Here is a 23991-nt window from a genome sequence, read left to right on the forward strand (position 1 = left end):
ACTTTGTGTTTTTTAATTATAAACAAGGACATTCACTCCATTTTCCATTGGGTTACTGGTAATTACACATTTAAGTAGTTTATTTTTTGTAATCAACAATGCCTAAATATATTTAATAAGCAACATTACAAAGGCTGCATTACATATTCTGTTGATTTATATATTGTTTATTATATATTATATGACTGTAGGGGTGTAAGCCCGGTGTCCTGAATTGTATATAGGGGTACGTTTTCACAATGAGCCCGTGTTTGTTATTTTGGTCATGAAATATGGCCGGTCCCTCCTTCAATGCGAGGCTGTTGGGTTTGTGAAAGTCTGATAAGTTCGATCAGTAACAGAAAACAAAGCTATAAGATCATTAATTCACAACGTTTCACATCATGAACTCTTAAATACCAACATTTATTGCATTTTCGTCCAATTTAATATTAAGCTGGAGAAAAATACTGACTGCTGCTTAAAGGCACGGTTCACCCAAAAATGAAAATGTCCTCATCATTTACTCACGTTTATGAGTTCCTTTCTTCTGTTAAACATTGAAACAAGATACTCTGCTGGAAAAAGCAGCCATTGACATTCATAGTAGGCCAGGAACCAAAAATTTGGAAGCCAATGTGTTTACATCCAAAGATGTGAGCTAAAATTATGCGCAAACTGGAATAATCGCATAAAAGATTTGCGAATAAAACAGCATCAGCATCTAGCTAAAGTGAACAATATGTTCACTTCCTGATAAACTGGAGCAAATATCAGCCAGAGAGATGTAGTTTAGTGTGTTTGGAGAAGCCACTGTGGTGGTTTTTCTTCTCTAATAAATGAGTTGCGCCTCAGAAAACGAAGACGAAATGCAGTGAATGCAGTGTGGTGGCATTTGGGAGCTCAGAAAGATGCTCAAGACAGTTCCGGAGGGAATAATAATAGAAGAAGAATAATACTGAAGCACTGTGGTGATGGACTGACAGCTGAGGAGTTTTAGAAATCAGCAAAACAACATTTCAGATGTTTTTCAATGTGCTGGAAATGCTGTAAAGTCCATTAACGTGTCACATCACACACACATTTTAATCATCACATGACCTTTTATCACAAAATCACATCCATTTTTTATGCGCATGCTGGAATTTATTTGGTACATGCGTTTTCATTATAGTTTATACACACTTTTTTTGTATTGAATAAAAAGTTTATCCTACTCAGTCATACTTTATGCATTTTTAAAATGTATGCACATCTGAACCTGTCCATTAATCATTTCCTTATGGCATAATCCTAAGAGAGAATCAAAGAAATATCAGCTCCTCTGGCTATTTCTTGGCAAAACCAGATTAAATTTACAACATTTTATAAACATCACTTATCTATAATAATCAAGACAAATTATAACAATAAAAAAAGACATCAACAGCAATAAATAAGATAAAAAAATATGGTTTAACACAGCTTTTAAGGTTTACTTTTGATAAATATCTACCATTTTTGAAGGATTCACATTTAAAGATATTTCCTTTTAAGTCTCTTCAGATAAAAAAAATCGTTGTCTTATAGGGAAATTACACATACAGTGGAAGTCAGAATTATTAGCCCCCCTGTTTATTCTTTTCTGTTTAACGGAGAGATTTCTTCAACACATTTCTAAATATAATAGCTTTAATAACTCATCTCTAATAACTGGTTTATTTTCTGTTTGCCATGATGACAGTAAATAATATTTGCATTGAAATAGTGTTATGATTATCAGCGATTTAGCGGTTGCAGATCGCTAACGGACTACAAATCCGCTATTATGGACTACAGGTTCCAGTCATGCACCACGCACACTCACACCGGTTCCTAATCCTAACTGATTGCATACACATAGCCGGAGGATTGTCAAAGACTGATAACATTGGACTATAAAAACAGCACAAACACACACATTGTTGCTGAGTCTTGTTTTACAGAACATTACGACGCATTTTCCTTGGCTTGCATGTTTAAACCTTGCTTTGCCTGCTTATTGACCACGACTCTGGATTGCCCATATACATCCGTTTGCTCCTGTGTTGACTGTTGCTTGCCTGACCATCTCTGTATAATAAACCCTGCGTTTGGATCCTCACTCCCTGTTTTCAGCGTCACTTCACTTTACAAATAGGTGGATGGAAACAGAGCTAATGGCTGTTATTGTCCAGCATTTCCCTTTGTGTTCAACAGAAGCAAGAAACTCAAAACCTGAGTTTCATCAGTTTAATGATCACACACTGTAAATATTTGGGTGAACTGACCCTTTTAGAAAGTAAACATAGGGGCAGCAGCATTTGCCTATACATTTAATTCATGTATTATATTGCAGTATTGACATCCAAAGTTGTATGATAGATTAGGTTAAAAAAGAAAAAACAATGCAGTTATTATATAATTATAAGTGAAGTTCAGTCCAACCATGTGGATTTTTAACCCATTTAAAAGCAATATATTACAACCATGCCTACATAATTAGCATATATAAATATTTATTTGGGCGATATCAGAAGCAGTCTGCACATTCTCAGGCTAGGACTAGTCTGTTTCAGTCTAACATCAAATCTGTACATTTCCACACACTATAATGTGATATTTAATAAACAGCAGACTCAAACACTTTATAATAATCTGCATTATACTGCAGGATCTGCAAGGAAACCACAGATCTTGGTCACGTTTCACCCCACAATGAAATGTAATTGTGTTAATGATATTCTGCATGACGATAACAGGAATATTACACAGAATTTGTGATTAAACACGAGAAGAATGGGTTGTTTATAAGACTGTCATGACACTTTTATAATCATGACACGACAAATCAGAAATATGAATGAGATTTTATGCATGTTTATGACAACTGTTATTCAGTGACGTTCGCTCAGTTGTGTCATTTTAAATGCAAAACTGTTTGAGATGCCTTTGTTATGACAACTTGATGTTACGAAGTCTGTCATAAACATGTACCAATTATAACCAAGTCATGAATCTTTATCTGATCACTTCTTTCAGTAGAATAAAATTAATATAATAACCGAAGATTGTCAATACTCCATCAAATAATTTAATAACAGCATCATTAATATTTAATCAATTATATTTTAATGTCAAATTTAATTAGTACCACTGTAACTGAGGCCAAGAAAAATATAAATGATGCTATTAAATTCATAACCGCCTCATGACAATCATGTTGATGACAGGTTTATGACAAGTTATGTTGACTTGGTAATGTCAAGTTGTCGCAACAAAGACTTCTCAAACAATATCATCTATGCATTCCCATTTAAATTGACGACAACTGCGCCAATGACTCTTAACCCTTTAACAGGCATCGGAACCACCTGCTTGATCCATAGGTTATCATTATCAAAGGTAGTCATAATATTTATCAGAGTTGTTTTTTCCCCCTAAGTAGTGCACCTTAAAGGGTTAATGGCAGCTGTCATAAGCATGTATAATATCTCATTCATGTTCATGACAGTCTTATGAACACCCCTTCAAATGCCAGAGAGTCTGATTAGAGTTAACGAACTCACCAGATGATTTAAACAATAAAATCTTCAATTAAAAAGGCAGTTTTTGTCATCCCACAATGCATAAATACTTTACAGTTAAAACATTTCAGTCGTGACCTCACGAGACAGACAGCTGTCACTTTCAGCAAAGCAAAAAAAAAATGGTCCCACTTTATCTTAGGTGGCCTTAACTACTATGTACTTGCATCAGAATATAAATACAAAGTACTTACTGTGTTCATAATGTATTGTTCATACTGCAGAACACTTGTGGTGCTCTTAAGCTGGGATACGGGTCAGGTGAGGGACAGGTTTGGCTGTATGGGGAGGTTTAAGGTAAGAAATTAAACATATTATTACATTCAGGTATTTAATCAAGCATAAGTACTAAGTAAAAACACATATTTACAGGAGTATATTGTAATAAATGAATAGTTTCAGTGCAGGTACCTATTTGTTAAGGCCACTTAAGAGAAAATGGGACCAGAGAAAAATATTATAATGAAAAAATAACTCATTTAGTAAATTTGGTACGTTTTGGGGTGAAATCAAGACCTGATATATTGACTAGCGTACTAATATTCACCCCTTTTTAATCATTTATGAAGAGTTGAATGTAGGAAACAGACGTCCGGTCACGGAGCGTACGCCGCTGGAGAAAGAGTTTACAGCTCATAGTCAAACTTATACTCGTGTGCTAAATAGATCCTGCGGAAGATGAGTGCGGCCAGAGCCAGCGTGAGCAGCACGATGAGGACGGCCGAGCCGGTGCGACTGCTGTCCTGAGGGAGGTGCGGGGCCGCGGGGGACGCCGGGAACACAGGGGATCTGGGGGACGGGGACTGGTTCTGGGAGCGGCGCTGACGGGGACTTGGAGCTGCTGAAACTGATGGATCCTCGGCTGATGTCTGAGGAGCCACAGATGAGGATTCGGTCTAAAGCAGAAGAAGACAGAGAGCGAGATGAGTGCAGGACACACACACCACATGTAATTAAAAAAATTAATCAATTTTTGGGTGATGCAGTGGTGCAGTAGGTAGTGCTGTCGCCTCACAGCAGGAAGGTCGCAGGTTTGAGCCTTGGCTGGGTCAGTTGGCAGTTCTGTGTGGAGTTTGCATGTTCTCCCTGCGTTTGAGTGGGTTTCCTCCGGGTGCTCCAGTTTCCCCCACAGTCCAAAGACATGTGGTATAGGTGAATTGGGTAGGCTAAATTGTCCGTATATAATGAGTGTGAATGAGTGTATATGAATGTTTCCCCAGAGATGGATTGCAGCTGGAAGGGCATCCGCTGTGTAAAACACATGCTGGATAAGTTGGCGGTTCATTCCGCTGTGGCGACCCCGGATTAATAAAGGGAATAAGTCGAAAAGAAAATGAATGAAATAAATCTGTGGATTTCGGCACGTGGAGATTCTGTGTGATAGTCTACTTATAACTTCAGCTTGTGAGGCCTGTGGAGATAATGAAGTGCAAGATCAGAATGTGAAGCGTTTCAGCTGTACCTGCTCAGCTGCAGACGTGTCCTCGGTGTCTTGGTCTGCAGTCTCAGAGCTCTCGCTGGTACTGGAAAACACTGCGGCCGCTGCTGATGAGGAGCTGCCACTGTCCGCAGCGGAGGAGCTGGACTCAGCCTGTGAACACACACACACACACACCCACCCTTCACAAATCAGAAACACTGCTACATAAATGTGAAAAATTACCAAGAAAATGACTCAGTCCTATACTGGCTTAATTGAGTAGGTCACCCACCCCAAAAGTTTGAGTTTCTTTCTTATGTTGAACACAAATGGAGATAAACTGATGCTGGAAAAAACAGCCATTGACTTCCATAGTCATCAGTGTTTTTTCAATAACCTCTGAAATGTCTCTAAAGAAGAAGATGCGTTTAAAGGTGACCCTATATTGCCTTTTGTACAAGATGCAAAATAAGTCTCTGATGTCTCTAGTGTGTGTGTGTGTGTGAAGTTTCAGTTCAACATACCACACAGATAATGTTTTATAACTCTCTGAAACTGACCCTTTTAGACTTTGATCTAAATTGTGCCATTTTGGTGACTGTCGCTTTAAATTCAAATGAGATTGTGCTCTTTTCAGAAGAGGGCGGAGCTAAAAATGCAAGGCTGGAAATTGCGACTGTTTTGGTTGCATATGCGGCCAAAATTTTATCTATGTAACCTCAAAATATATTCGGTAGCATTTGTGTGAGTGCATAAAATTGTCGTGCGACCAGTTTCCATTGCAAAATGTTAGGAGGCACTCCCGCATTAAGCATCTTTGCACCTAAAAACACCAAACGCAGCGCTCAGGAATGGTTTAAAACAGTTGACATGTCAACTTGCTGCTGTAAACAAAGCATGCAATGCTTGTCCCGCCTTCAAGCTCTTCTTATGGGCCCACTGCGCTAGAACAGAACGCGAATGGATTGGTTAATATCAGCTGTCAATCACTCAGTTTCGAAGACAGGGAACTACAGCAGTGAAAATCTAAAGGTCAGGATACGAGAGAATGAAAACAACACTGACCGATTTAATTTAAGAAACCACCTAAAGTTACAAATAATGGCACATCTGATTAGTGATCATGTAATGAATGTCAATCCAGCATTTACACTTTTCCAAGAGTGGATAAAAGACTTCCAGTGTATAAAGTCCAATATGAAAATGACTAAAGCATTCACTGTAAAGCCGGTGGGATGGAGTTTTCAGGTAACAGTGTTTGCCACTGAATCTACACATTTTAAACATGAGATGTTCTAATTTAATCCTTTATTTAATCGTCACAATGCTGTCAGCAGCGTTCAGCATCACTAAAGAGCATGCATTCACTGAGATGAAACTAATATTGCAGCTTATGAAAAGACCGTTACTGCTATTAAGATGACGTCTGCAAATAATAAGTGATATGTAAATATCATCTGTGCAATATCAGACAGCACCCATGAGAACAGCACAGTCATTATTGTCAATTTCAGTTCATCTCATTCACGTCAAGCAGTGCGTGCAGGGCTGGTGAGTGCATGCAGGGTTTTGTTTATTTGTTAGTTTTGATTAGAGTTGATTTCGAACACAATAAATCTGTTAATATAAAGCGTGTAGTAACGGTGCTCATCATTTTTAGTGGGTGTGACTAAGTTTTGTCTGGTGCGCCTACATTTTTGAAGTTAGGAGCACCGGTGCTACTAAGAAAAAAGGTTAATTTTGAGCCGTGAAATGCCTGTGTGTCAGCATAGTGGCAGATTCAAAACAGGACTAGCGTGATCTCTAAAAAACTGAAAATAAGTGTCTCAGCAGAAAGCAGTCTATGGAGACTCCAGTGCTCATTTGAGCTTCATCTAAAACTCCATATTTATAATCAGTCGCTGACATTATCTAGCAGCTCAAACCTCTAATGGCGGACGGCTGCTTCTCACTCAGGGCTGTTTATGCTAATGAGGGAGAGATGGTCACTAGTGGGCGGGGTTTTCCCCCTCTGATGGCATATACAAAGGGAGAATGTCAATCAAAGTGTTTCTGCAGACTGTTATCAAGTCTGATTATAAAAACATACAATTAATTAATGTTTACCATTACAGGCTGGATGTAGTCACAGACGACTGATGTCAATAGCTGTTTTTACATTTTACAGATTATCCTCTTTTGTGTTCAACAGAAGAAAGAAACTCATAAAGGTTTAGAACCACTTTAGTGTGAGTAAATAAGATGGAAATGTTAGTTATTTGAGTGAACTGTCCTTTTGGCACAAAACACTAAAAGGCGAAAAATTGTTTTATCATACACACCACCCTGTAGACCTGAACTATATTACATTTGCTTAAATACTTTTTTTTTACTGAGACAAAAATCTGCACTTTATCAGCACTTACAGTATTTCGAAGGCGTTACAAAGGGATTTTAGTCATTTATGATTTACCTAGACCAGGGGTGGGCAAACTCGGTCCTGGAGGGCCGGTGTCCTGCACAGTTTAGCTCCAACTCTAATCAAACACACCTGCTTATAGATTTCTAGTGATCTTGCAGATACTGATTAGCTTGTTCAGGTGTGTTTGATTAGTGTTGGAGCTAAACTGTGCAGGACACCGGCCCTCCAGGACCGAGTTTGCCGACCCCTGACCTAGACTATAAAACATTCTACATAGAAACATGATGATGTGTTCAAAAATTACAGTTTTTCTATATTTACAGTTGTGTGTTTGTGAAATGTGTGTGTTTTTGTTGGTGTGATCGGACCTTGAAGCTGATCTGCTGTGCCAGTCTCTGAGGGTCAGCGGGTCGAAGGTCACTGTCAGGAGAGAGAGGCAGCAGAGCCGAGCGCATGCAGCTGCTGCACGCCTCACAGCAGAAATCCTGAGACCTGCGCAACACACACACACACACACACACACGCACACACACACGCACACACGCACACACACACACACACACACACACACACACACACACACACACAGCCAATTGAACCCAAGCAGAGAAACACAGGGACACATACAGGTTACATACACGATGGATGGATGGATGGATGGATGGACGGACGGACGGACGGGTGGATGGATAGAACGATAGATAGATGGATGGACAGACAGAGACGGATAGATGGATGGATGGGTGGGTGGATGGATGGATAGAACAATAGATAAATGGATGGATAGATGGATGGACAGACAGAGAGATGGATAGACGGATGGATGGATGGATGGACGGACGAATGGATGGATGGATAGATAGATGGACGGATGGACAGATAGAACGACAGATGGACGAATGGATGGATGGATGGATGGATGGATAGAACGACGGATGGACAGACGGAAGGATGGACGAATGGATAGATAGATAGAACGATAGATGGGTGGGTGGATGGATAGAACAATAGATAAATGGATGGATAGATGGATGGACAGACAGAGAGATGGATAGACGGATGGATGGATGGATGGACGGACGAATGGATGGATGGATAGATAGATGGACGGATGGACAGATAGAACGACAGATGGACGAATGGATGGATGGATGGATGGATGGATAGAACGACGGATGGACAGACGGAAGGATGGACGAATGGATAGATAGATAGAACGATAGATGGGTGGGTGGATGGATAGAACAATAGATAGATGGATGGATAGATAGAAGGATGGACAGACAGACAGACAGGCAGACAGAACGACGGACGGATGGATAGATAGAAGAATAGATGGATGGATTGGTGGACGGACGGACGGACGGACGGACGGACGGATGGGTGGATGGATAGAACGATTGATGGATGGATGGGTGGGTGGGTCGATGGATAGAACGACAGACAGACAGACAGACAGACAGACAGACAGACAGATAGATAGATAGATGGATGGATGGATGGATGGACAGACGGACGGATGGATAGACATAAAAACAGACAGACAAATATAGTCAGACAGACGGACGGACAGATGGATAGAGATTAACAGTCAGACAGATAAAAAGGTAGACAGATAGATACACAGAAGAAATTATTATTATTGGCATATTCTCCTCCCATACAATGTATTGTTGGCCATTCCTATGAATATAGCAGTGCGTTTTGTACTGTATAAAGTGCATGAGCAACCAAGAGAATATACTGCATTACTGATACTGCAGTCTCACCGCATCCTGGACATTAAATGTTGAATGAATCATGAAAAAGAAATAAATAAATTAATAAATAAATTAATTATTTATTTAATTAAATAAATAAATAAATAAATAAATACATTAATTCATACATTCATTGACAGGTGATTTGAGATTTTAATATGAAGTTAAAGATTATAATGGCTTTTATTTAGTAGCGCAGTTAATAACCACAGCTCTTTGTGCTGTATATAAGCACTTAATGAAGGATTAGAATACCCCAAAAATATAATACTAAGTCCACAAGCAGAACAGCTGACTGATGATTCTAGAGTGAATCCCACAGATCTGCTCCTGTTATTGTCATGTGCTGGTATGTGTGTGTGTGTGTGTGTGTGTGTGTGTGTGTGTGTGTGTGTGTGTGCTGGAGGTAGCGTTTAATCAGCACGTGTTGATTGGAAATGAGCCGCTGATAGCAGCAGTTTGTCACACGTGTGTTTCCGTCTTCATCTGTCTTATTGTCTTCTGAAGGACTCAGCATGTCCACACACGTCCCAGCAGCACCTCTCAGTCTCTAGGGCAGATGATGAGCTTTTATCATAAAGCTGAAGACTCTTCCTGTCAAATTTCCATTTCCCCAGTGCTGTTCAACGTGGAGAAGATTTCTCAGCGAACGCTTCAGAACAAATAGCTTTAATAACTTATTGCTTTAATCTTTGCCACAATGAGAGTACATAACATATTATAAGATGCTAGTATTGTATGGTGAGGGATAGTGGCTCAGTGGTTAGCACTTTCGCTTCACAGCAAGAAGGTTGCTGGTTTGAGTCCCAGCTGGTTCGAGTTGTGTGTGGAGTTTGCATGTTCTCCCCGTGTTGGAGTGGGTTTCCTACAGGTGCTCCAGTTTCTACCACAGTCCAAACACATGCGCTATAGGTGAATTGGGTAAGCTAATTTGTCCGTAGTGTGTGTGTGTGTGTGAGTGTGTGTGTGTGTGTGTGTGAGAATGAGTGTGTATGGGTGTTTCCCAGTGCTGGGTTGCAGCTAGAAGGGCATCCGCTGCGTAAAACATGTGCTGGATAAGTTGGCGGTTCATTCTGCTGTGGCGACCCCTGAATTATAAAGGGACTAAGCTGAAGGAAAATAAATGAATGAATGAATGAAATATACTAATTTTCAGATTTTTTTCTTGCGTTTAATATATATATATACATATATATTTCTCTATATTTCTATTTATTTATTTATATATATATACATATATATATATATATATTTATATATATATATATATATATATATATATATATATATATATATATATATATATATATATATATATATATATATATATATATATATATATAAATAATATATATATATATATATATATATATATATATATATATATATATATATATATATATATATATATATATATATATATATATATATATATATATATATATATATATATATTTCTGAGCTTGGAAAATTATCTTTTGTTATTGTTAATGCAGTTTATGGAAAAGTGAAGCAGATTTTTTATTATTGATATTTATTTATTATTATAATTAATAATTTATTATAGCTATAGTTCTTAGAAAGAAAACTGCAATCTGCTAAAATAGGTATCATCAGGTCACACCTAAAAATCAGAAATGAGCCAAGAAAATTGCAATCGGCGCATCTTAAATTTCTCATTACTAATCTATGTGTGCATTTTTCTTAAAAACCCATCAAGCTGACTCACGATAACATTTACAATCGCAATATTGACCTCCGTAATCACAATATGAACATTTCCCAAATCAGGAAACCCTAATTTATAGCCACTGAAATGGCAACAGACTGTAATATGTACATGCACCAAAGTTCTTTTAGACGTTTTCAGCATAAATGTATCATTCAACATACAGTAACACAGTGTTTCCCAACCCTGTTCCTGGAGGCACACCAACAGTTTTTTGGATGTCTCCCTTATCTGACCCATTAACTTCAGGTGTTAGAGTCTCTTCTGATGTTATGATAAGTTGATTCAGGTGTGTTTGATTAGGGAGAGGTTGAAAATGTGGACTGTTTGTGTGCCTTCAGGAACAGGGTTGGGAAACACTGCAGTAACAGACTATTATTAGCAAGTTCAACTAGAATAAACTGAGCAAGAAAAAACCCAAATGATTTAACAGAGCATGTAACCTCGCTGTAAAATATCTAGTATTAGCTCAAGAAATAATAAATCATTTTTCATTATGATTAATTATCTCATCAGTCAGAAACATCTTCTTATAATCCAACTAAACATTCAATGTAATCGACTATTAAGAAATATAATTTTCTTTTAATGCTAATTGGCTATAAAAACAAGGTTTTTGCATTTGCCTATGAAATGAAGAATCATCACATCATTTACAGTGGAAAATAAAGTAAAAGGGCAAACTGTTAATGAATTTTGAACCATTTTTCTTTTCGTTTCAACAGAGGAAAGAAACGTATAAAGGTTTGGAACAAGTAAAGTGTGAGTAAATGATGACAGAATTGACATTTTAGGGTGCACGATCCCTTTAATGCATTTTAACTTTTAATGTTCGTTGCTTTGTGTCATGGCGTTTCGTCTTTATTCATGCTGAATAAAAGAAGGAAAAAAGAATGGAAATAAAGAGGTAGAAGATCTTACTTTTTAGCGAGAGCTTTTCTCTCATCAGGAGTGTAGTCCAGAGATCCGATCGCTCCTTCTCCTTTAGTCGGCATGAATCCTATGATCGCTATTAAAGCAGTCCGGACTGACAAACAAAATAAACAGACCAAAAAAACAATCAGCTGTAATTGAAAGAGTGATCACTGAAAAACAAAAATCATTGAGCATTTCTGAGTGCGCCTCACACAGGTTTCTTTATATATCTATATTTATAAATCTTTATATATATCTTATATATATATCTTATATATATATATATATATTCTTAAAAAGGGATAAATTAGGTGGCCTTTAAACTCCTTACAAGGACTCAAAAACGAAAACAATGTTTACCTGTGCTTGTACCACAGATCATGTTGCACTACTAGTTTACTTCAAACCTAAAATATCTCTTTTGCACAATAATCTTCAATTTTTAAAAAAAATAATCTTTATTGTTAATATTATTAGGACCCTTAAAATTTAGAGAACACTTTAAAATAATGGTCCATCAGTTAATGCATTTACTAATATGAACAATTAGTAATGCATTTTTACTGTATTTACTCATGTTCTTTACATGTTAGTTAATGTTCTTTAAGTCAAATGACGTTAGTTTAATGTTAACTAACAGTGCATTAACTAATGGTAACAAGCACAACCTTGGATTTCTTAAATAATGCATTAGTTAATGTTGAATTATTAATTATGAATTATTATTATTACTAATAAATGCTTTATGAGATCATTCATACTTAGTTTTGGTAAATACACTAATAGACCATTATTCTAAAGTGTTACCTATTTTATTTTTCAAAGCTCTGTTGTCCAACGCCTTGTCGAAATTTTGTCTTCAACTATACAGGCCAATTTATATTATATTTTGTGTTTTACAAGTATGAATCTTGCATTGGGTCAGAGATGGTATTTTATAACCCCAAATTATAGAGACACTCACTGCTCCAGGACGGCTGCCACGTCTCAGGATGGTGACCAGAAATACTCAGACAGATCTTCTTCCCCACTTCAAACCTTCCATTGGGCTGAGGAGAAGAAGAAATAAATTATATAGTTTTAAAAGAAGGAACATACTACACTACCTGATAATAGTCTTGTTATGGATCTCAGTTGTAAGATCAACACATAATAACTTGACTTCTAGTGGATCATTTGGAAAAGTGTCAGAAGGTGGATTTCTCTGCTGAATCATCTGTTGATCTGCATCCCAATCATCACCAATACTGCAGAAGACCTACTGGAACCAGCATGGACCAATATTCTCACAGAAATCAGTCAAGTTTGGTGAAGGAGAAATCATGGTTTGGGGTTATATTTAGTATGGGGTGTGTGAGAGATCTGCAGAGTGGATGATCAACATCAACAGCCTGAGGTATCAAGACATTTGTGCTGCCCATTACATTACAAACCACAGGAGAGGGCAAATTCTCCAGCAGGATAGCGCTCCTTCTCAGACTTCAGCCTCCACATCAAAGCTCCTGAACGCAAAGAAGGTCAAGCTGCTCCAGGATTGGCCAGCCCAGTCACCAGACATGAACATTATTGAGCACATCTGGGGTAAAATGAAAGAGGAGGCGTTGAAGATAAACACAAAGACTCTTGATGAACTCTGGGAGTCCTGCAAGAAGGCTTTCTTCACCATTCCAGATGACTTTATTAATCAGTGATTTGAGTCATTGCAGAGATGTATGGATGCAGTCCTCCAAGCTTTTTTTCCATTGCACCATGACTTTATAGTCTATACTGGACATTATTTCTGTTCAGTGAAGATACTTTTGTCTAAGCAAAGTCAGACCTTACAGTCCTAATCAAATCATTCATAATCAAGGCATGACCATATTTTATTTTGGTAAAATAAGCGTCATCTAGAGGCCTTTACCTTTCATATAAGACACTTCTAAAACCCAAATGATCAACTAGAAGTCAAGTTATTATTTGTTCATCCTTAAATTTAGATAGACACAAAACCAATGGTCAGAGAAAGAGGAAAGCAATACATGACAAACAGGTCATCAAACAATAGCCTTAATTGCACAACATGGACACTGCACAGCTGCATTCCAGGACATTTTTTATTTCAATTATATTTCAATTGGACATTTCTATTCATATTTTTAACTCTGCTCATTGTTCTGCATATTTAATTTGTTTGGGTTTTCTCCAGATGTAATTTCCATTCTAATTTTAAGCAGGATTTTTTTATTGATAGACTTTTGTTTTTAGGTGCACTAGCAGTTCAAGCATTTCACGGCATATTTCTCTTCATATGGCTGAGCTCGTGACAAATACAACTTGAATTTGAAACAGACAACAAACTTGCAGTGAAATTTCCATTAGCCACAACAAAAACAGCCAGCAAAGGGACAAAAAGCGAAAGTAAAACTAAACGCAGAGCTCAGTTTTACATATTGTTGATGAGTTCATTTTTAAAACAACCCTAACAGATTGCTGTGAACATTACTATTGGAAAAAGCTCAAATAACACCATGAAAACAGACAAGTAAACTAATGCACTGTCAGACTGAGATCGCGACACACCGCTTCATAAAACATGTTGATCATCTCTGCTGTATCTGTCTATTAGTTTCATCTAGTTTCTGACCTACTTCAGTTCTCATCTTATGCTGATACTGAACACGGCAGGTGTGGGAGTCTAATTGTTTGCTACATTTCCGTAGAGAGCAAGGAGACACAATGGGATCATTTTCACGTCGCACAAAAACACAAATATTTTCTAATGTCAAAAAAAAAAGAAAAAGAAAGGCTCATTCAGCAGTCTGCACCATGACCATAGCACTTCTGCATGAAGAGAAACTTAAAGCAGATTTAAGCAAATGACCACCAACGCGTTTACATTTCAAATGAACTCAATGTGTGAAACATTCGGCTTTAAGACAACCATTAACTTGAGGAATCCACAGTAATGTTTACAAGCTACACATCACATTTAATATATTAAATATTAAACTATTTATTTTTTATTTTTTTAAGTTTATACAATAATAAAAAAAAAACATTTGTCTGTGATTTAAGTATTTTCATGAATAGTATTTTATAGTTTGTAGTATTTTTACTAATTGGGAATTCATATTGTGTGTAGATAATTCCTTCACTTGTAGAGACCGTCATGGCAGATTAATTTGTTGATCATTTATTTTAATTAAATGATATTATTACTGCAGTGCAGCCTGTCTCTTTCCTGCTCTCAGTAATGCAAGTGTGTGAATAAAAGTGCAAGAAATACAGACATATTAACGCGATCAATAGATTTGTCATCGTTTTACACATTAAAGTCTGTCATAACTGCAATATTTACACTCCTCCTTAAAATGTAAAGCAGATGTGACTGTATGGGCTGCTTTTCGCTGTACTTCATGACCAAAGAAAAATATTGAATGTTGTTCTGCATCCATGATGGAACTTGCAGGCTTATAGACATTTCCCTCACGCCTCATTTCTGTCGTCTAAGGTAAGCGGGCTGCATGCACACAAGCGATACACCTATTTAAATATGATGATCATACCATGTAGGCACATTTATACATACAATTTTAAAGCATTTACAACAACCGTAAAGCAAAACAACAAGCATTCCCCGTGTAAAAAACAATCCAAAAGGCACGTACGTCTATTTATTTGTTTATAATATATAGCATAGATTATTATAATATAATAAACCAAGAGAGTAAATGTTTGTCATGGACCATATTTCTAAAAATAAGCTTGAAAAGTAGTCTGTATCAGGGCGGTGCTGACGTCACAGGCGAGCGCCACAAGGCTCTGTAGTCTGTTCATAGCCTAATGTTAGCTTTTCAATTCTTGCGTTTGCATTTAAGATCCAAAAGTGCTAAATGTTGTATTTTAATGTGAGGATTATCCGGCTGGACAAAACCTGTAAGTGTAATGAACTGTGTTTGAACACGGAGCTTATTATCTGCAATCTTCGAAAAGCCTACGGGAAAATCCTATAGGGATTTTTTCGAGGGAACCAGTTTTATGCTTGCAGCCCATTAGCCTACAAGGGGATGTCATAGTTCCTCCACTCTATTGCAGATGTGCACATTGCCATATATTATGCAGCCCTACAGTCATGTAATAATCTGTGGTAACAACCTCCTGCATGCACTTTATCTCTTAAATATAGAAACAAGAGCAAAGTACGGCGATGTTTTCTCAAGTGTAGCGTTTCTCACGGACACACTCCCAACTCAAAAACATAAGACAACGTCAAGTTTCCCCACTCATAATAACAACTCTGAAGTGGAGTTTATGCACATTCACCACAAGAATACTCTTTATCCAACATGACTTTTCTATATTGATCATTTTTTAGTTTCTCTTTCTATTATAGCAATACTTCTACCCCGTCTCAGTTGGTTAAAGCAGTAAAAAGGCGGTATAATTACAGTGAGCAGGATGATGCTGGGGGGCTTCATGGGGTATTCAGGAGGAAGAACGATCCGGCCGTGATAAACTCCCCCATCGAAATCAGAATCTGGAGGTCCTCGAACGGAGAAGTGCCACTCGAACAGGTTATCCTGATCAACACAACACATTCACACTGAATATAACCTTAACACTGCGGTGATGATTACACATGCAAGCTTGACTTCAACATGGATGATCACATACAGAGTAATTTCTTAATCTGTGGCTTCAGGCTGATAAAACAAGCTCCCCTTGTGTGTGAACAATAAAAGCTCAAATCATTTATGGATGTTCTTCAAAATAACAAAAAAAACATCATTTAAAGTCTGAGTGAAGTCACAAGGAGTGCAATGTTTATGTCGCTAGCTCACATTGTTACTCTTAAGGTGAATAATTAATCAGTGGAAGTCAAAAAAAAAGGTTTGTTTTGGTAATCTTCAATCAAACTCTGAGCATCTGCTGTGAAGTGCCGCTTTTTCTGTCAACCTGAGGGTTTCCATAGCAATTGCATGTTTATGGTCTTAGCCACGCCCCTCTTACTGTTAGCTTGCTACAAGAAAATTATGCACAAAAGGAAAGCTCCGCCCCCTGCTCAATATTCAGGTTCAGCCTCAGAAACTTCCGCTCCAGGTGGACATTATAAGATTCAGTACACTTCCTAAGTCTCAAGATTAATAAAGCTATTTAAAATAATAAAATGCTTTTAATAACATCAGATAATTAAAGTCGAATAATAAAAATGTGTGTATTAACGTAATAATTCAGTCAATTAAATATAAATTATAACTGTTGTTTTGAATTGTAACTGTTTAAATGTTAAAAGCTGAAATCTAGTCCCATTTAAAATATTTTACATTTATGATAAGAATAATAATAATAACAACAACAACTACAAATGTTTTTATAGTTTAATATTCATTGTTTTAGCATTTTATGAATAAAGTGTTCCTGATGCTTCATATTTACATAATAAATCATAATTAATTCATTAAATATAACTGAATATCAATTTGATTGACTTAAAATTATAAAAAATGATTGTCTTATGTAACAATAGGGTATATGCAGAAGTATGCAGAAGGACTTTTATTTTTGCAGTAACCTGGGGCAAACGCTTCTGGTGAACTGTATGTGTTTACAAAATTGGTGCGCTTAAGGTTAGTCTTCTTTAAAAAATAAATCCCTGATCTTCACTGCCTGATAGATATATGATATAAAATGGGTCTCAGACTGTGCAAGAAGCACCACATTAAATTACACTGTCCTGCACCACGCCTTTAAAAAATGAGCATTTATTTTACCACAGTGTTTTCAATGGAGTTTTTGAGCAACTAAATGAATACTGAAGTATGTTTTATATATTAATTACAGTATAATATCTATGCTGTAAAAAGAGCCATATAAAATTGTCATATAGTATTGGTATGGGTAGAAACATTAGCTCCGCATATAGCCCACTCAGTCGATTAATATAAATAATAACTGTTGTTTACATTTAAAATATCTAACATTTATAATAATAAACAACAAATAATACTATTTTTGTGACTAATATTCATTGATTTAGCATTTCTTTTCTAAATATTTACAATATGAATCATTCAATTAATTAATTAATCATGACTGAATCAACTTCTGTTAACAAAACGTCAAACAAGACACGTACAGCGCTACAGAAAACACACACGTTTCACATAAGGTCATAAAGTCATACACACTAAAACAAAACACAACCCATGAAGAAACTCTCAGAAGATAAATTCTGAATTAAAGTCTCACCTCCAGTGGCTGAGCGTGATAATGTTCTGTGGGGTCGCGAAGCTCTGCTGCCTCCTTCATCAGCCTCTTCACAGCTAACACACACACGCAAACACAAACACACAACATTATTGGTTATTTCCTAAATTTGAAAACATACCTACTTTAACAAAAGCTCAATATTTGATTTGGTTTATTTCTTAGAGTTCTTTGTGTTTTGTGGCAGGTAGCCATTGTAATAAGCGGGATAAAATACATCCAGCCGGTTGTTTTCACAGAATAAACCCCTTAGTTTTTTCTAACAGTGCTGCCGATATACATGTCAGGATTTATTCTGTGACTAACAGCCTCCTGGATGAACTTTATCCTTTACTTAAAAACCTTTTTGTTTGTATTTAGCATTATTTGTCCAAGCATGACACTGTGAAACGCATTTCATTTCTGTCAAGGCTGATTCTAGAATTGCAAGTGCATTTTGTGTAGCCAAGACAAACCTATTATTATTTGTCAAACTGAAAATTCATTCATTCACTTTATTTTCGGCTTAGTCCCTAGACCGCCACAGTGGAATGAATCGCCAAATTATCCAGCATATATTTAACAGAGTGGATGCCCTTCCAGCAGCAACCCATCACTGGGAAACATCCATACACACTCATTCACACACATAAACTACGGACAATTTAGCCTACCCAATTCACCAGTACCGCATGTTTTTTTAGGACTTGCGGAGCACCAGGAGGAAACCTACGAGAACATGCAAACTCCACACAGAAATGCTAACTGACCCAGTCGGGGCTCGAACCAGCGACCTTCTTGCTGTGAGGCGATTGTGCTACTCACTGTGCCACCTTTAGCAATATTATTCTTGGGAAATTATTCTCACATTAGAACAAATGTTCATGCATTCATAAAGAAATACGTCAGTATATTTTCTTGCTAAAAAAAAGAAAAATTCAAGATAATAAATGCCTTAAAATTCTGCTAATTATTAAAAAAAAAAAATCTAAAACTTGCTAAAAGCCCCCAGCAATCCTTTAGTTCTATTACTAATTTAACTTATTCAGACAAGCATCAGAATGTCAGAACAGACAACATGAGAAATGGTGTACTTTATGCATGATATCAAGCCATATATTTCTCTGATCGTTTATTATAGCTTTCAGAATATTGGATTTTTCTGCTCTGAACACAATTAGGGCTGTCACCATATCTATTTTTTTTTTACGATACCCAAATTAACTGCGATAAACTATATTATTGCCACTTAATAACTTTAAATCTCTAATATATTTTTTTTTAAATATGCATAACATAGTGTAATAATTCATCAGAATCAGAAAGAGCTTTATTGCCAGGTATGTTCACACATACGAGGAATTTGTTTTGGTGACAGAGCTTCTACAGTGCAACAGAATTACAGAGACAGGACAAAAAACAGATAATAAAAATATATATTTTTAAAAATAGAAGTAGTGAGTGCAAATATACAGATTGACAAGTGTAGGTACATGTTTATTACTATATACAACGTGTTATGTGCAGCTGTTATGTGCACATTAATGTACACCGCATGTACACCGTTTCAAAGTACATTTAAGAATATTTAGAATAATTCAGGTTTGAAAATGAAACATGAAAAAATCATCTTAAAACAAATAAGTAATAATAAAGTAGATGTAAACAAAACAGTGTAAGTCAGAAGTAGACTTTTAATGCATCTCAGGCGCCATTTTTTTAAATAATCAGGCAGATTCCAACACAGGACTGTTTGTTAAATGTTTGCAGCATATGTTTTTAAATGCTGGTTTTGAGCGTGTTTAACTACTAAATCTCTTTAGCTAAATAATGACACCTGTCTGTGAATGAGTGGCATTATGTCACGTTTATATTAGCACTGGCTGATGAATACATCCGTTAGAGTTACCTGTCTGGAAGACCCTGTTGAAAAAATGGGTAGGGTGGTTCTGTTTTAGGTGGGATTTAAGATTAGTTGTGTTGCCTTTTTTTCATTGCCACTGACCTGAAACAAATTCGACATATTGGCTCGTTCACGTTAGCGGACTCTCCTTTCTCATTCAGCTTAAAGACCAAATGTTCCCACACCGGAACTGAAGACTGAGACTTTAAAACCAAGTCCATCATGACTTGTTTATTCTAACTGACTGTAGTTTCTAAACACGAGTCAGTGGGTTGGCATCTTGTCTTCTTCACCTCCACTATCCGCTCTCTCTCGCACACACTCTGTCTGTGTGTGTTTGTAGCATGCGTGGAGATGTTCCGTAAGCCCCGCCTTCCACAGATAGCAGTATGCAGCACGTTCGTTGTTATATTATGTAGCTTAATCATCCATCATCATAAATTTCTTTATATAAAATAGACAATACATCACGCCTCCAAAGTTAACCACCCTCATTTTCATATATCACGCGATAAATTAATATATTGACTATCACAACAGGCCTAAACACAATGTAGCTGTTTCTGTTGCCTGTGCCTTTAATGCAAATGAGCTAGTTCTCCCCGCCCACTGTTCTCACATGTGTGTCTCAATCTCCGCCTCGGCTGCGTCAGATAAACAGCACAGTGACAGACATGAAGGAAGCAGATCTCGCGTAACGTCTGTGAGAGATACTACAGTAAGAACTTTCCCAATGATTATTTGATGTAGTTGTGGAGTTAAATCAAGCCTTTCTGCAACGATGAGTGACAAAGTTCACACACACACACACACACACACACACACACAGCGCGCGTTTAACTGTTTTTGCACGGCACATGTGATGTTTGTGACCTTTAATCTTTGTGTTGTCAAACAAGCGCTTTAATTATTACAAAACAGCATCTGCTTGAAATGACATACGCTAAAGCGCTCTTCACACACACACACACTCATTACAAACAAACACACCCACTCATTATACATACACCCAAACACACTTTCATTAGACAGACACACACATTCATTAAAGACACACAAACACATTACACACAAACTTTCATAACACACACATATTCATTACACATACAACACAATTTCATTACAAACATACACATTCACTACAGACACACACACACACACATTACAAACACACACACATTCATTATAATTAAATTCAATTCAATTCGCCTATAAACACAAACACACACATTCATTAAGACACACACACACACATTAATCACAAACACACTCATTACACAAACACACACCCTTTTAATACATAAACACACACACTTTCAATACATAAACACATTCATTAAAGAGACACACATATTCCAAACACACACACGCACATTACACATACATACAAACACATTCATTAAAGACACACACACACACACACACATTCATTACACATACACAACACAATTTCATTACAAACATACACATTCACTACAGACACACACACACACACACACATTCATTACAAACACACTCATTACACATAAACACACACACTTTCAATACATAAAACAAACACATTCATTAAAGAGACACACACATTTCAAACACACACACACGCACATTACATATACATACAAACAAACTTTCATAACGCAAACACACATTCATTAGTCACACACACATAACAAAACACACACACACACATTACAAAAAAAACATACACATTCATTACAGATACACACAAACACACACACACACATTACAAACACACACTCATTACAGACACACACACACTACACACACACACACACACACACACACACACACACACACACACACACACACACACACACACACACACACACACACACACACACACACACACACACACACACACACACACACACCTGTGACTGCGGCTAGTAGTCTACCGTTAGCTAGCTCGACACAGTGAGCGGACCGGCTGGATGGATGAGTGCGTGATGAAGATCTCCTGGATGGAGATATTGTCGTGTGGTTTCTAGCCCTCGATATCTGATTACAGCAGTGAGTGTGTGTGATGGAGATCAGAGTGTTGACAAACCTGGACTCTTCAGGTTGTATTTGCTCTCCATGATGCTCAATAATCCGGCGCTCGGCTGATCTGCGCTCCTATGAGAGTGTGTTTGTCCGCTGAGTGTGTGTTGTGTGAGCTCTGCCAGGTGTTTATCTAGAGCTGTAACCCTGACGTGGCAGCGCGCGCGGTGTGTGTGTGTGTGTGTTTTTACACACTTTCGAGATGAAATGTCTCAGATGTCACATGAAGAAAAAATGAAAACAGGAAGTAAAGTTCTCTTTTAAAACGGGAAGCTTTTGACAAGAACAACAGTCAGATTTGACGTCATGATTTTATGTTTTAAAAGTCCCCGTGAACCGGACGTTCCTGAGACTTTTATTTCAGTATGTTGACGTCCAACTTGCTGTCCGTATGCCCAGTGTAAAATGTCTAAATGCTGCTATATTTCTAAACAGCAATATATATATATATATATATATATATATATATTGAGTAGGATTTTTCGTAGCAGAAGGGATATTTAAAAAAGAATGGAACTGTGAGTAATGCGTTAGTAAATGTTAAACTATGATTAATAAACGCCTTATTTATTGTTCATTATTATAAATTGTCTCATTTTTAGAATTTGTATACTTCCACTATGTGCGTTTAAACTCAATGTCAGTCCAGAAATATTAGTGGGCTAAATGCACACGGACTTTTAATTTCAGTCAGCCAGCCCCAGGGCTTCCGGTTATTGTCATCCCATACAAAATAGCCTCATTTAAGATCTGATTTCTTTTAAAAACAGCGATCATCACTGCCTGGATTAGATACGATATAAAGTTGGTATCAGACCAAGCAAGAAGCGCTGCATTAAGTTATATTTTCCCCTGTCGTGTCTTTAAAATATGGAAATTAATTTTACCTCAGTATTTTCAATGGAGTTTCTGCGCTGACCTGCGGCTAATGACAGCGCCTACATTTAACCGGTCTCTTTTTACGCTTTAACATCTAAATGAATGCTGAAGTATGTTTAACTGATTATATTTTAGTTACATTACAACATCAATGCTGTAAAAGGAGCCTTATAAAATTAAAAGTAGTCACATAAAGCTCTCACCGGAAGTTCATCATTGGCTGTACACTAGATGTGTGTATAGCCCATTGCAGACAAATATTAAAGATTAAATGTTTACATTAAAGCGTGTTATAGTTACAGGATATGTATGCTTGCGAACACGAAAGGGGAAAAACTGGAAATATTCCTGAAATATTCAGGAATAAAAAGGGAAAATGTTACAAGAAGCTTTGATAAGTCACGAAGGGAGGAAAAAACTTCAGTCTGTTTCTTGATTTAAGAAAAAAATAAAGTCTATCCTGCTTATGCAACAGGATCAGATCAACCCGTTTAAGTATTATAATAATAAATGTGAAAGAAATTATGCGGAAAGAAGAATGTAATATAATAATAACTTTGGGGAGACTAGTAAAGTAATGAGCAGCTACGATGAAAATCTGCACACATAATTATATTAAATACAGACTTACTATAATTTATTCCGCAATTTAATTCTCACAATTATTATAAAACACTGAAAATACATATTAGATTCTTCAAGTAGATGGCGGTATTCGCCAACCAACCGGTTGTTTCTAGAAGGGATACAGCTCTTGACGGAAGTTAACGAGAATTATTTGTACTATTTATTAAATTATCCGTTAATTGTATTTTATTAACGTCTACCGCTACTTCAACCCTTAATCCTATCATCTCTATATTGTTAAAACTGTATTTATACCGAGTATTATTCATATTATTTATTAACTTTCCTATTAAATTGTATTTTATTAACGTTTACCCCTATCCTAACCCTAAACACAACCCTCACAGTAATGTCAAAATATTAATTATTGTTGTACAGTTTCACAAAAATCATGCTATATTGATGTGATTATCCGCAGCTGTATCCCTTCCAGACTACCTCTTCGTCAGATGCGGATGATGAAAAAGAAAACTGGATCGGCGAACTCCTCCCATAATTGCGCGCT

At 36.8% G+C, this 23991-nt stretch overlaps 1 protein-coding gene across 1 annotated transcript; it reads right to left on the reverse strand.

The window, feature by feature from the left end:
- Nucleotides 1-386: 386 nt before the first annotated feature.
- ube2j1 (ubiquitin-conjugating enzyme E2, J1) lies at nt 387-22257 on the reverse strand. Its single transcript, XM_056481303.1, has 8 exons — nt 21988-22257; nt 18020-18093; nt 16219-16350; nt 12753-12837; nt 11795-11900; nt 7753-7876; nt 5026-5154; nt 387-4459 (listed from the first exon to the last, which is right to left on the reverse strand). The coding sequence occupies exons 1-8, from the start codon at nt 22016-22018 to the stop codon at nt 4190-4192; spliced, it is 951 nt and encodes a 316-aa protein (XP_056337278.1). The 5' UTR covers nt 22019-22257; the 3' UTR covers nt 387-4189.
- Nucleotides 22258-23991: the final 1734 nt, after the last annotated feature.

The sequence above is a fragment of the Danio aesculapii genome, chromosome 20, assembly GCF_903798145.1.
Source record: "Danio aesculapii chromosome 20, fDanAes4.1, whole genome shotgun sequence".
In the NCBI taxonomy this organism is placed as follows: domain Eukaryota; kingdom Metazoa; phylum Chordata; class Actinopteri; order Cypriniformes; family Danionidae; genus Danio; species Danio aesculapii.